The sequence below is a fragment of the Physeter macrocephalus genome, chromosome 9, assembly GCF_002837175.3.
Source record: "Physeter macrocephalus isolate SW-GA chromosome 9, ASM283717v5, whole genome shotgun sequence".
Classification (NCBI taxonomy): domain Eukaryota; kingdom Metazoa; phylum Chordata; class Mammalia; order Artiodactyla; family Physeteridae; genus Physeter; species Physeter macrocephalus.
In genome coordinates this window covers 26,281,011-26,295,569 of record NC_041222.1, presented here as the reverse complement: position 1 = coordinate 26,295,569, position 14,559 = coordinate 26,281,011, and the positions used below count along the sequence as shown (strand labels likewise).

At 43.5% G+C, this 14,559-nt stretch overlaps 2 protein-coding genes across 5 annotated transcripts in view; one reads left to right on the top strand and one right to left on the bottom strand.

The window, feature by feature from the left end:
- TMOD1 (tropomodulin 1) overlaps positions 1–14,559 on the top strand; it is an 85,006-nt gene that overhangs the window by 58,462 nt on the left and 11,985 nt on the right. The window contains exon 9 of one of the 2 annotated variants that reach the window (XM_024126155.3): positions 1,496–3,119. The exons of the other annotated variant lie outside the window; for it this stretch is intronic. Coding sequence (XP_023981923.1) covers positions 1,496–1,560 — 65 coding nt within the window. The 3' untranslated portion in view covers positions 1,561–3,119. Of the gene's footprint in view, positions 1–1,495; positions 3,120–14,559 lie in introns of those variants that run through there. 2 annotated transcript variants of the gene reach the window in all.
- TSTD2 (thiosulfate sulfurtransferase like domain containing 2) overlaps positions 2,024–14,559 on the bottom strand; it is a 25,546-nt gene continuing 13,010 nt past the window's right edge. For all 3 annotated transcript variants that reach the window (XM_028493781.2, XM_007110594.4, XM_007110596.4), the window contains exons 5-10: positions 11,877–12,002; positions 10,930–11,035; positions 7,799–7,917; positions 7,149–7,307; positions 6,435–6,573; positions 2,024–4,700 (exon numbers count right to left, since the gene is read on the bottom strand). In XM_028493781.2, the coding sequence (XP_028349582.1) occupies positions 4,363–4,700; positions 6,435–6,573; positions 7,149–7,307; positions 7,799–7,917; positions 10,930–11,035; positions 11,877–12,002 (987 nt within the window). In that variant the 3' untranslated portion in view covers positions 2,024–4,362. The remainder of the gene's footprint in view (positions 4,701–6,434; positions 6,574–7,148; positions 7,308–7,798; positions 7,918–10,929; positions 11,036–11,876; positions 12,003–14,559) is intronic.

Here is a 14,559-nt window from a genome sequence, read left to right as displayed (position 1 = left end):
CAGGTTCCTGGCTCTGCCGCTTGCCCTCAGGGACCCTGGCTCCCTTCTCTTCTCCAGGGGAAAGGAGCTAGTCCTCCTTGTGAGAACCAGATGAGATGTGGGTATGTAAAGCCTACATAGACAGGGCCGGATTGTACTGAGGGAGGTGCTGGACCGAGGCTCCAGATGAGTCACAAGCCTTGGTTCCGTCTGGTACCGGCTTTATTATTTTGCTCCTTGCCATACTTTCCTCATCCATAACATGGCAATGGTGACAACACTGACACTCCAGAATTGTTGGAGGGGCTCCAATGAGGGGTTGAGTGCAAAAGGGGTGTAATGAATGCTTGTTCAGCTAACGTGGAGATGCTGTCAAGCCTGGCTCATGTAAACCCTCTGGTCACTCTGGGCAAACTTCTGCTCTTTGGGCTTTGGTTTTTGTGCCCCCCCATCTTCCCCCAAGCTGTTGGACATTCTGATGGTCTCCAGAAATCTGGCCAGACACACTGTCTTCTCTCCAGGAGACTGCCCACTGATTTGCATTCATTGTTCTTTCGAGGTGGGTGGAGGGGAGGGGAGGAGCTCAGGCAAAGGCTAAACTTTAGGCCCCAGACTGGGCAGCCTGTGTGCCCCTGCGCCCCTCCACACCAGCGCCTAGCCTCAGTTCGGTTCTGGTTGCAGCCCGTAAGCATCTATCTGAGGTCTGCCTGCTCAGCTCAGGAACTGGAAGACATCTAAGTATAGACAGACTTTTTTCCTCTCGCAATAGCTTCCTGCGTCTGCCACACCGGCAGCCCCCTTGACTGCCATCTACCGGCTCCACAGTCGTTGACCGACCTTTCTCTTGTGGCTAATCTAGCTTGCTGCTTGGTTTTCATCTGCAGACACTATAATTTGTTTCGAACCCTCTCCCTTTGCTGTAACAAAGGGAGCCCTACCCGCCCCTCCAACCATCCTGTCAGCTAATGACCCCAGCCTGCAGCCCCCTGGCTCATGCTTTACATTTAACTACTTTGTTATGTGAACAGTGTTTGGGCTTATATTGTCTTCCCCCCGGAAAATGTCAAGGTTGACCATAAGGGGACACAGATAATACAGGGTAATCTTCAGGGCAGACACTGTTGTTTACACAGGCAGGCCAAGAGCTTTCAGGAAGAGTTAGGGGAAATGTTTCCAGCAGGTTAAGATCTCATTAAGATCGACTGAACTTAAATCTTATCTGACCGGAGTGAGGATCTTCAGCCGCGGGGCCTCTGTACACAAAGGACAACAGCGGAGTTGGATAAAGTGGGTTTTGTACCTGTATGGCCAGCGATTTAGAAGTACTTTATGAACGAATCTACACCACTACAGACCCTCCTCTCAGTGAAGGCTCACAAGCTGTCCTTTAAAAACACCAGACATCAGAGTTTGCTGAGCAAAGTTGTCAAGAAGCTTCCCGGCGCTCTCAGAGCCACGGTGGTGGTTCGGGTGCACAGGGACAGCTGGCTCACGTCTCATCTCCATTCCTTTCCAGTGAGGAAGAGGAGGCTGGCAGACTTGACCGGGCCCATCATTCCCAAGTGCCGGACTGGCGTCTAGTGTGTGCGGGTGCCGACCACGCCTTTGAACTGGACGTGTTCTACTGATAGGCTGTGTTCTGCAGTGGAAACCGGAAGGCAAATGCCGGCACAAACCCTGTAGTGGTTCAGTTCTTTATGCACTAAGGTGTTAGGTTCGCTAGTGGTTGTAGGTGAAAATTATATAAACTATGGTGAATGTGAAGTTTTTCTTTAGTCACAGAAGTTCAGTCCGGTTATTATTTAAAAACTAAAAAGCCCCCGAACTGGCAGACCTTACTGAAGACAATGTTAGAGCAGCAGTGACTTAACCCCAGGAGCCCAGTTTCGGTGACCTTGCTGTGTGGTGTTTCAGGTATATTTAAAATGTGTAACATGAACAAACAGCACCCTCTTCCACGTGGTTTAAAAGCATTATAAAATATTTTATTACAAATTTGATCTTAGCTCTTTAGCAAACAGAACATATCATCATTCTTTATTAATTCTCCTTTAAATTTTAAGAAGCTCAAGATTAAAGTTGCTAAATTGATTTCTGGATCAAGAACACAATTTTTTTCCCCTCAAGAAAGACACAAAGACTGAAGCCACAGAGCTCTGCCAGGAATCAAAGAACATGAGATTCCTTAAGCTGGTTACGAGGAAATGATAGAAAAAGCCAATGGTGAAGTCTCAAATTTTAAAAACCGTCCTTTTTTTTTTTTTTAAACCAATTCCAGGCAACAAACATTTCCCTGGGTGTTCTTTATGAACATCTGGGATTTATTTACAATTGAATACTGGAGTCAGAAAGAATTTTTTCCTTATCGAATGCCAACCTTACGATGGATGTGAAAACCTATGGCCAAATACTTGAAAACACCTTTCTCTGTTGCACAGTGGGCCAATGCCTTATGGGAGGCACGTCACTAGAGAGACAAATTTCTAGTCCATCATGGCTTATGCTTACAGACTTCAACTACCTATCACATCACTTCTTAGACAAGTCACCACTGATCTCATGCCTGTAAATTAAGCCTCCAAAGGTCAGTGGTGAAGAAAATCTAGATATTTAAGAACTAGGAAACCTGGCCAAACCACCAAGATGATTATTCTGAAAATGTAATTTTGGCATTTCTGCCGGATCCCTTAATATCACGTGCATCTCTTAGGATCCAGCAAAAATATTAAGCCACGCTGCCCTTGTGCCTTTTAATATACCACGGTGCCAGTTAAACTAGTATTTCTGTTGCTTGGGGAGTTATTTTCGTGAGTGATTCCGCAAATCTTATGATAAAAGGATAAGCCAAAGAGCTGACGAGCACAGACTAAGCTGCACAGCACTGAGCAGAGAGGTTTTTGGCAAAAAAGGAAAAGTCTTGCACACGGAACTGTAATGATGGGACAGTACAAGGTAACCAGAGGTGGAGCCAGGGCCTCACCACTATGGAGGAGTGTCTACTGAGGCTGCGGATGGGCCCAGGAGTGGCTCCGTGCTGCAGGAACGGCCAGCCCCACTCGGCTTCTCCTTGAAACACAACTGCAGCTGTATTCTGCATCACTGGAAACTGCAATATAATATTAAATCTGCTGGTCTAAGAATGGCTGTGCATGTGTTTCTTGGGACTTGTGGGCCAGGGACATGCGCCGGACATGTTGGCTAGAGGCTGGGAAACCACCACAGCAGTGCTGAATAACCTCACACAGAATGTCTTGTATTCTGAGGCGTTCACCTAAAAACTACTGCCCAAGTGTCAGTGTCATCGAGCTAATGTGAATCTCTCAAAGAGACTACTTCAGAGCTAAGAGTGTGGGTGTCGGGGAAAGCAGAGGAAATCTCTCACAGAAACCAAACCAATGAAACATGAAGGTGGACCACATCTTTAAGACCATCTCCTCCATCAGAGGAGCTGTTGGTCTAGACTAGGGGTGGCAAGTTTTTTTCTGTAAAGGGCCAGATAGTACAGGCACACCTTTTTTTGTTGTGCTTCGCAGATATTTCGGTTTTTACAAAATGAAGGTTTCTGGCAACCCTGCATTGTCAGATGATAGTTAGCATTTTTTAGCAATAAAATTTCTTAATTAGGTTTTGTACATTGTTTTTTTAGACATAATGCTATTGCACACTTAATAGACTACAGTATAATGTAAGCATAGGTTTTATATGCACTAAGAAACCAAAAAATTCGTGTGACTCACTTAATTGCGGTGGTTTGGAATCGAATCCGCAACATCTCCAAGGTATGCCTGGAAATACTGCAGTTTTTGCAGGCCATAATGTCTCTCGTAAATACTTAATTCTGCCATAGGTCATATGTAAATGAATGGGTGTGGCTATTCCAATAAAACTTTATTTACAGAAGGAGGTGGGCCAAATGCCATAGTTTTCAAATCCTGGTCTAGTGCTCTGAGGCTAGCAGAGAAGAGAGAAGGGTAGGGGTGGATGGCAGATTGACCTAAGGGGCCTGGTTCCAAGGAGTCCACTTCCAGGGACACAGCTTTCACATTCTGCCATCAGGACAGACAGGTTTGCTGATAAGCAAAATGACTACTCCCAGCCCTGCTGCATGGCACAGAAAGGGCATGACCTGGTCACCAGGCTCAAGGCTCTCTCCCTCAGCAGCTTTGGGATCCTACACAGCTCACCTTTTTCTGTGCTCTAGCATCTTCTGAGTCAGAATGTCTCCAGTAAGAGGTCAGCAGCCAACTCCCTCTTCCCTCCTCTTGTGAAGGACAGGTGGCCAACATGGTGACCAGTTGGCCATGGTGGCTCTGGCAGCACTAAATTTCCCTGTTTCTCTGCTGGAACAGCCCTAATATTCTCCAATACATGGTCGCCCCAAACCTAGCTCTGTGAAGGCTTGGGGAAAGGCAGATGGGGCCGCTCATGTAAGCATGGCCCATCCTCATCATCACCTGGCCTGGGCCCCAGGCTCGCAGGGAGTCGCCCCTGCTGTAAGAGCTCCCTGGGTGCGCGTAGCCGTCGGGCTGTACACTCGCATTCCTCTTTAAAGCTGCTCTGGGCTGGGCTTGCAGCCTGCCTGCTCCCTTTGTCTTGACACGTGACACAACAGGCTGTGAATCCTTGTCCTTGGCAGGCAGGGCAGGTCAAGACGAGCTGGCGGCACTGGGGAGTGGAGCACAGTTTATACTGGTCCCATGGGGCCCCACAATATGAACATTCTGGGGAAGAAAGAAAAGCCTTGTTATAAAGACACATGAGCACACGTGTACACACACAGGCATATACACACACACACACACACACATACGTACCATATGCACACGTAGACGCAATTCTCCAGTTCCTAAATATAACCCTTAGCTCATCAGCATCTAATGTATCCTTTTGGGTCTGAGGAAGGTTTCTAAATAGTGTTAAGTCTCCTGTCTTCTAACAGACAAGGTCCCCCCACCCCCACCTTTTTTGGGGGAGATTGCTTCTGGGAATTGTCAGAATTCTGATTCCAGCATTCACTGACCCATTTTTCTTTTTCTCATTTAGAAAACAGGTAGTAACATTTCTCTCTTTCATTAACTAGTCCAAAGCTGGCCAACCACCCTTTGTTGAATGGTCTTTTTCCTTTAGCTCATTCCCTTTTGCACTGGGAGACAACACGCCTGAAATACAGATAATCCCACACTGACATTTGGCTTCTGCAGTCCACATTCCTCTTCCCCAGGCCTGAGGTTCTCCTGCTTTTGCCAGGGGACACTTGGCCACACAACTCCTAAAACTCACATTATCTACTTTCTCGGCCCCTTTTCCCTGCTGACCTATCACCATTGATAACATCATTCTTCAAGTCTCTTTACCTACCTTATCTAAGCTACCTTTGGGCCCTCTCTCTCCCCTTTCTGCTCCATCTAGCTCCATAAGAGATCTGAAGTTGCTTCCAATAAGACACAAATATAAAACCATTAAAACAAATAAAAAGATCAAGAAGAAAGGGGAGAGGAAATCAGACTCCCACCTTATTCATTATCTGAGTGTTAATTCAATCTCAGCCCCTGATCACAGGAGTTCTAGAAAATTCTGACAGCCACTAGGGTTGTCTGCCTGTGATCTTTCCCGTTCAAAATGGTGGCATCCAGGGGGAGGATCCATTTTTCTTAAGGATTATTTACATACTTCTTTTACTGACTGCCCTCATCTGTTACCATATGTTAGTGTGGACTCCAAACTACAGCCACACCACAGGCTTCCTGTAGCCACCCCTACCTCCTGCCTTGGCCCTAGGCTCAGCTCCCACCTTGGAATGCCCCACCCACCACTCGAAAGTGCATACCACATGTGTCCACAGACCGTCTAATTAGGGGTTCTTTAACTTGTGCCATGAATTTACTTGATGGTCTAGTGAAGACTATCCTGTCTTAGAAAAATGTTTTTACAATGCATAAAATAAAATACATAGGATCACAAAGGAAACCAATTATATAGAAATACAAAATAACGAAATATTCTTTAAAGTCTGGGATACAGTAAAATACTTATTAACACATTCTATAACAAGACTTAGTGATGGGCCTAATAACTATTTCCATTTTGAAGCAATGATGAACATAAATGCTATTTTGAAATATTCATGGCAGCTGTAATATATGAAAATACTGTGATTTCTAGTGATAACAAAGTCACAGGTACATCTAATACTACTAATTTGCTGCTTACATTCATAATTGAAGGAAGTACTGTATTTAGGGAGGGGTTAAGAAACTAAAGATAAAATTATTTTCCATTCCAAATCCTGTCTGCTCCACTGCTGTATCTCCAACTCTGTTAGGAAATGGTGGTACTATGTACTCCTTTTCCCTTGCTTTATTCTTCAAGTAATCGGTACTGGTCTGTCTTCCAGAAGGTTAATACAGAGGATGTGCCTGATCATGAATTTAGGTTCTGAGTCTGTGCTGACCTACCTGACACTATGTCACTGTTGAAGGATAAGGCATAACGCTCATCAAAAACAAACAACTTCCCTTTGTAAAAACCATCAGGAAACTCCTCCAGGTACTTGTGGATGCCACCCTTGAGCTGGAACACTTCCTTGCACACTCCCTATGTGTGGAAACACAAAAGGAAATTTGAGGAGACTAGCAGAGACCAGTAGGAAGCTCCACAGAGGAGCAGCATGTGGTAGGAATGCCGGAATGGGGCTCCTGGCTCCCCCTGCGGGACACTGAAGAACTGCTGACCAAGGGGGCAAGGAACCAACTGGCAGATCTTGCCTACTAGGGTGATGGGTGAGGACAGCAGTCAGGGCCTTCACTCTCTAGATTCTGGGAAGCCCAACTATTTTTGCTGCTCCCTAAATATAGGAAGACACCTGTTAGGACATGTAATGTTACTGAATTTGCTCTCCTCAGGATCAAGCAAAAGGATTAGGAAAAGGGAGATATTAACTAATCTTTCCCTTTTGTACTTGATGAGTCTCTAAGACTGTTGAGTGCTTTTCACATCTTGAGATTTAAGAACTTCAGATTTTATACTTAGAAACTCTATGCTGGGGAGAATAAATCCCTGGCTGGCTGGGCGTGGGAGAGGGAGTGAAGGTAGGGATTGGAAAGTTCCACACACGCTGTGGGAGCCTTCTTCACCTCCATGCCTGCAGTGCCCTAAGGGTGGTGACTCACCTTGGCTTTGAGGTAGGCTGAACCCCGCTCACAACGGATGCCCCCAGTGCAATACATCAGCACCCTCTTCTCTTTGAAAAGTTCTAGATTTTCATCAACATAGCTAGGGAAGTAACTGAATTTCCTGATGTCTGGGGCTAAGCAGCCCTGGAACCGTCCCTACAATATAGGCGCAGCAGAAAGAAAATGATCAGAAAAACAAACCTGGTAAGAACAAAGCTTCTTTCTGCGTCAAACACCACTCCCCACCCCTGCCTTGGCAAGGAAGCACTTGCTCCCTGCTGTTTTCATCCCACACGCTAGCCTTTCAAACTTCAAAATCTGGAACTTAGAAACAAGGCTGGTGGGCTGTGGGTCACCCATCCAGAGACCTCAGGGGAACTGGAGAGGCTGCCCAAAGCAAACTTGACAAGATCCTTGACACATGTCAGGGGTAGGCATATGGGAGCCAGAAAGTCCATTATGTGCCAAGATGTCTTTAATCCATATTTTCTTAGACTTTCTCACCAGATTCTGAGTTTGAAGTCTTGGGTTTTCTCTGATGCTGCTAGTAGTGGGAGGAGAACCACTGACTCAGCCACAGGTGGGCGCACAGCGTCCCCTTCAGAAACATGCTATGCTGTGGGAACTCAGTTCTGGTTCTTACTTACTATTTTGCTTTCATAGAAGTTTCTGCAGTCCAGTAGGATAGTATCACTTCCTTCATGATTTGCCTGAGACAGAAACTTCTCTACTTCTTTATGAAATTCACCTGGGGATAAATGGATTCCTAAAACCAAACAAAAAAATCAGTTAAAACAAAACAAAAACAAAACCCAGTTACAAGTGGCCTAGCCCGATGACTTCCATTTGCTTTGTTTCTCCCCACCTAAACCTTTCCTCTCATAATTACAATTATGTCTGAAAATGACACTATCTGATGATCATAATGAAAGAATTTAGTAATTCCATGTATCCTCACTCTCCCTCCTCCTAAGATGAGCACTGTAGAGACCTGGCAGTTTAGAAATAATTAGAGAATTCTGCATCCTCATACTTGGCCTAACCCAATAATAAAAGCCAGACAGAAGGGATATAAACTGCCATGTGGGTTTTCCGGTCCATGTTATGGCCAGTGTTCTATTGTCACTGTATATGGAGGACCCTGGGCATGTATATGCTTGACTACAGGCTTTATAAACTGTTCTATACCAACATCAAGTCCGAGGCTAAGAACCCTGGCACGGGCAGGTGTGAGCATATGGTTATGGAACAAAGTTGGAATAAGTTTTTTAAAAATACAAAAGAGTAAGAAGAGTGTGTCTAAGTTTGTGTGCATGAGTAAAAGAGAAAAGGGCGGGAGGGGCTGACAGCAGAAACGAAATATGAGAAAGAAGGCAAAAGAGAGAAAAGGATGAAATGCTAGAAGAAGGAGGAGAGAAAGGAGATGAAGAAGATAAGTAACATGCAAGGATTCTAAAAGGAAAGAACCTGTCCGGTGAGGCCCTCTGCCTTCTCTCCTCTCTAGGATAGAAATACTCCTGTATCTTTAGGGTCCAGACATCTCCGTAGTTTGTGAGGAACTTCTGGTGAATCTGGCCACCATACCTCACGGTGGGGGGTGCTCTGGTCCTTGAGTCACCACTCATGATACAGCCTGACAGCTCCGCTCAGGGGTGAATCCCAACCACCCCCTGAAACTGCTGGGTACCCAGGTCGGGCTGGAGACCCAGAGCACGGCCAAGGAATCTGGACTCCTACCTGCTTAACCTAGGACTGCAGGGAGAATGTAACAAGGCCAGATTTTATATAAGTTACTGTCACATAATTACACAGTCACCAAAACAGCGGGGTGGAAAGGGAGGTTCAAAACTGTGATAAGAAGCATGGATATCTGCTAAGACTTCTCCTTACAGGGAGCTGCAGGGAACCCAGCCTGTTCCTGCTGCTGCTATTACTGTGGCTACTCTCCTGGCCCTGTGGAGGCCTGAGCAGAGAGAGACTCACATGAAGTGCTTAAAAGAAGTGCCTCCAAACAACTTGGCTCAAATGAAAGCAGCAAAGCACTGCCTGGAGCCCACTCTCCCCTAAGCTCCAGAGCAAGGTCCTGTAGCGCCAACGAAGAGCTGTTTGTGGTCATCCTGCCTCCTGCCAAGGTAGGAACACTAAGCAGACACGGCCCTTTTTGGCCCTTTTCTCCTCATACATGAGTCTCTTTTCCCGGATGCTTGTATCTTACTCTCATTTCCCTCTGGTTTAACTCTTAGCCTTCTTTTTAAATATATACATGTTAAAAAATGAACATAGAGCCAGCCAGACCTTTCTGTTTCCTGATGAAAGGAGACAATACTACCTATGAAGTAGATTTGGGGAAAAAAAAGGAAAGAAAGAAAAAAGGAAATCAAACCTGAACCTGATCAAGTCTCTAGACATGAGCTATCTAATATGGTAGCCACTAGACACATGTGGCTAATGGGCACTTGAAATGTGGCTTGAGATGTGCTGTAATAAGGGTGACGTAGATGCAGGATTTCAAGGACTTAGTATACAAAAAAAAGAGTAAAATATCTCATTAATAATTTTTTACACTGGATACAAGTTGAAATAATATTTTGGCTACATTACATTAAAGCGTATTATTGAAATTAATTTCACTTGTTTCCTTTAACTTTTTAAAATGTGGCTACTAGAAAATGTAAAATTCCATTGTAGCTCACATTATATTCCTATTAGACAGCACTATTATAAATCTAACTACAGTTCATAGGAAATACAGAGGACAGAGGAACATCCCATGTAGATGCAATCAGCATTATACTGATTGTGGGAAATGCTATAAGCAAAATGATCTAATTCCTTCAAAAAATAAACTGCAGGGGAAAATGAAAGATGGAAGTGAATCTCTAGGTTAAAAGGGACTTTAGGAGACATAGTGATCAATCACAATGAGTGGACCTTACTTGAATCCTGATAGAAACAAACTTAAAAAAGTATGAGATAACTGGGAATTTTAACCACTGGCTGGATATTTGATAACATTAAGAAATCGCTGTTAAAATGTTTTAGATGTGATGATGGTTTTACAATTATTTATTTTTAAAAAACCTTTATCTTTTAGAGATATCTACTAAAATAATTATGAATGAAATGACATGACATCGGGATTCTCTTCTAAATGATCCAGGATGGGAGAAGGGGGTGGGGATAGATCAAAGTTGGCCATGAGTTTATAACTGTTGAAGCTGCAGGAGAGGTACACGGGAGTTCACTGTACTGTTTTCTCTATTTTTTTTAATGTTTGAAATTTTTCATAGTAAAAAGTAAAACAAAACCAAAACACCCAGCCAAACAAATGTCTTTCAACCATCTACGGTACCCGTGAGGGAGGGGCAAAGAGAACATTCTAGAGCACTTGCAAACAAACTGCTTTGGTGTTGAAAGCCACTTGCTTCCTGTAGCAAAAAGCCTGTGTTTTATTCAGTTGATGAACTATTTACAAGTAATAATTACACTCTTTCCAGATTGTTATCTTTGGAAAGAAAACAACTTCTTGCCAAACCATCACCAAAAGAATAACTAAGCCAAGTCATTCTAAGCAGTGAGTCTCCAATCACCAGAGCACCAAAGAGAAGAACCAGTTTAAGCACTGAATGACCCAAGTGTTAGCCACCCCACAGATATTCTGAAGAGAGAACTCATCACAACTCTCGCTGATCAGAATGTCTAGCTTTCACATTTGTCTCTATATTAAGATTTGTCCCTATGAAGAAAAGGAAAATGTTTCTTCTTAAAGCAAGCATACCAGGCTTCTTATAGGAGATCTTACTGGGGCTGATCCCCATGGGCACAATCTCTTCAAACACACCAACACGCAATTCTGGAAAACAGCAAGCTCCTCCTTTGCTGGTCTAGCCAATGAGAAACAAAACAGAATACAGTCTTTCTCTCCCATCTCCAGGTATAAGATATTTATTCATTTAAATTATCTGGAACATTCTACACTCTAACTCCCTTTTCCCACTGAAACAGTTGTTCCTAATTTGAGGTTTCTTAATACTTCAGCTACCCTATTATTACACAACAGATATAATTCTTATATTTGGCACTTATTTATTGTGTATCTACCATGTGCAGAAATGTCAAATTGAAAAAGTGTTTCTATAGCAATAAGCATTTAACTATAAAACTGAAACACCACTGAGCAATTTCAACATGTAAGATTACATCCCAGCTTTTGTTCAGGAGCTACGACCTTTTCTTTTCTTATCATCATCACCAGCACTAACACTAGCAAGGTATTTCCCACCACCTCTATCACCCATGATGCTAATGCATAAAGTCACTCCAACAAAGCAGCTCTCTTGGGAGAGCAATAGCTTTATTCCCTGTGTGGTGTGAAGTGCTGATCTGATCCCACCAGGTTTACTAAACACGTAATGATCCTCTGATACAGCCAGGTGGTCTCTCAAATGAACAAACACAGCTAAGTTTGAGAGTTTACAGAATGTATAAGCTGTAACGTCCTTATTCTATAAAAAAGGAGACCAAGGCCCATGATCACGTGGCGACATGGTGGACGAACTGGAATGAGCATGCTCCTCCTGCACTGCCTCGGGACCTAGCAAGAAAAGGGTGTTCTGTCCAGCACTGCTTACTTCTCTACAGTGATCCTCTTCATAGCCTGGAAGGGGAAGAGGCACCGAAGCAGAAGCAAATGGCTCTCAATCCTTTATTTTCAATTTCTCTTACCTTAAAATCGTCCTTACACAGATAATCCTTAAACAATGGGCAGGAAAGCATGACTTCTACATAGAGTCTCGTGGCCAATTTGCTTCCACCCACTGTCCCATTGATTCCTTCTGTAGCAATTCGAACCTGAGACACAAGACGGTGAGAGAAAGGGAATGCAGGCTGTTCTTAGCTCGGTTCAAATCTTTGCAGGGCAGAACAGGTTCATGTGTGTCAATGAGTTTAACAGGAAAAGCAGAAACATTGCCGTGGACACCAAAGTGTTACCACACACAAGATGCTTGTAGTTTTCTAAAATGGCACACTGCCCATAGTTCAGACGAGGTACTCAGTTAACGTGTGCTGAACAAGAGAATGAAATGGATAGAACAACTGGAAAGCCCCATTTGCTGTGAAGCTCCAGCTCTCCAATGGCCAAAACTTAAATTCAGGTCAACAGATGTAGGATCAGGATTCACCTTTGCCACTTACTTGCTAAGTGACCCTGAGAAAATTAATTCTCTTCTCTGAACCTTAATTTCTTCATCTTGAGAAAACAGATGAAAAAGAATCAACAATGAAAAAACTGCTGTCCTCAAGTCCTAAGGCACAGAACACATCTGAGGGCTGGGAATGCACGTGAGCACATCTCTGCACAATGCTGGAGGTAAAGCCCACCACTGCAAACCCACCCGTTGGAATACAAATTCCAGGAGGAGTTTGTGTCTCTTTTGTTCTTTGTTGCATAATCAGTGCCTAGAGTAGTACTTGCCACACAGTGGGCGTTTAAAATGTATTTGCTGAGCAAATGAATGTGTATCCAAATCTGAGGCTTTTTGGCTTCTCAAACCCTCTATTCTCTTTGAAATGCTTCACTGGTTAGGGGACATTAAAGCCTGGGTTAAGGCCCCTGCCTTAAGAGGCAGTCCTCTGGGGGGCCTGCAAAGTTACTTGTTCTGGTACCACAAAATCCTCTGGATAAGTTTAAAGATGGATCATCTCTAGACAGAGCTAGCTTTCTAGAGAAAAGTAAGAAAGTGCAACACTGTATATCATGGTATTCTCTGGAAAGAGATGTAATTTAAGTCACGGTCCTTTACTGTTACCACTTTGTTATATATTGTTATCTATATAGCAATGATACCTACCAATGCATTAGAATTTGAAAAATTTTAAAAGCTCCCCTTTTATTAGGGCCTAGAGAAGACACTCTGTTTGTTGCCTCACTTGATTCAATTCTTTAGGGCATGGATATAAATGGGATTCATTTCACAAGCCAGGGCCAACTCACTAGCAGTGGCTCTCCAGAGTTCCATGATGAGCATTCTGAGTCACATCCAGGCTCCTTGAGAAAGAGGAGTGCAGTCTATTGAAGCCTGTTCTGGGCTGGGAGAGGAAAGTAGGAAGCATATGCCATCTCTGCTGTACAGACTACTGCACCTATTACCGACTCGTATTTTTTTAAGGGACAACATAGAAAAATAGAGCTAAACCAGCATAAGGGTCAGGAAATCTACCCTAAAACTGTCTCTGATGGGGGCAAATATGATGAAGAGGTACATACGTCTGTGCACCTGTCTTCTGAGTAGGTCAGAAGACCCTTTCCTATGCTATTTTAATCTCAGAACCCAAATAAAAGACAAGCACAGGCACTCCCTAAATAGCTGAGGCAGAGCAACCTCTAAACTCATGCACTAGACTTTCAACTTCTGTTGAAGGATTCTTCAACTGAAACCTTCAAAGTAGCTGCTAGGTGAGGAAGGCCTTATACCTCAGAGATGAGGAGCAATAGTTAGCATTTATTGAGTACCTAGTATGAGACAGGAACTTTACATTATACTCCTGGAAAGTAGATATCAAAATTTCCATTTGACAGAAAAAGAAACAGAAGCTTAAAGAAATCAAGTAACTTGCCCAAGGGCACAGAGTTGGTAGGTGGTAGATCTGGGATTCAAAACCATATCTTATTGGGTCCAAATCTTGCAATTTTTCCTTTCTAAAGCCTCTAATGCATCCCCTCAAATTTCTTGAGGCAGTAAGAAATGTATACCAAAGGGATCAGAAGCTTCTTTCCATAATTCTAGAATTTTCAAGTTCTCCTCTTTCCCTACAAATGCCCACATTCTGCCAAATCTCCTACCAACATAAAACTTGAAAACTTGGCTGAAGCCTTAAAATTTAGAACTAAGATCCAGGCAGGTGCTGCCACCTTGTGGGTAGAGACCCTCACTGCTAGGTCACCTTGGGCTGGACCAAGAATAAAAATCAGCCCTGAACCAAGGAAACAGATTGATTTCCTATTTTGTAGGCTCAGGTTTACTGTGAGAAAATATCCACCTTTCAAGGTGTTCTCTAAATAGAGATGGTGATAAACGTATATACGCCACAAATGTTTACTAAATTTTTTTTTTTTTTTTTACAATGCACCAGCAATTGTGCTAGGAATTGGGTCATAGTGGTTAAAAAATAAATAGTTTTTGCCATTTGGGAGCTTACAGACTTAAGGAAGGTCACAGATATTCAGACAAAAGTCACAGACTGACAAGTGCTATGAAAAATCACTGCAAGAGGCAATGAAAGAGTGTATTTGGAAAACTGAATTTAGATTAAAGGTCAGTAAAGATGTCTTTGAGGAAGTGTCATTAAAATTGAGAACTGAAGGGCTTCCCTGGTGGCGCAGTGGTTGAGAGTCCGCCTGCCGATG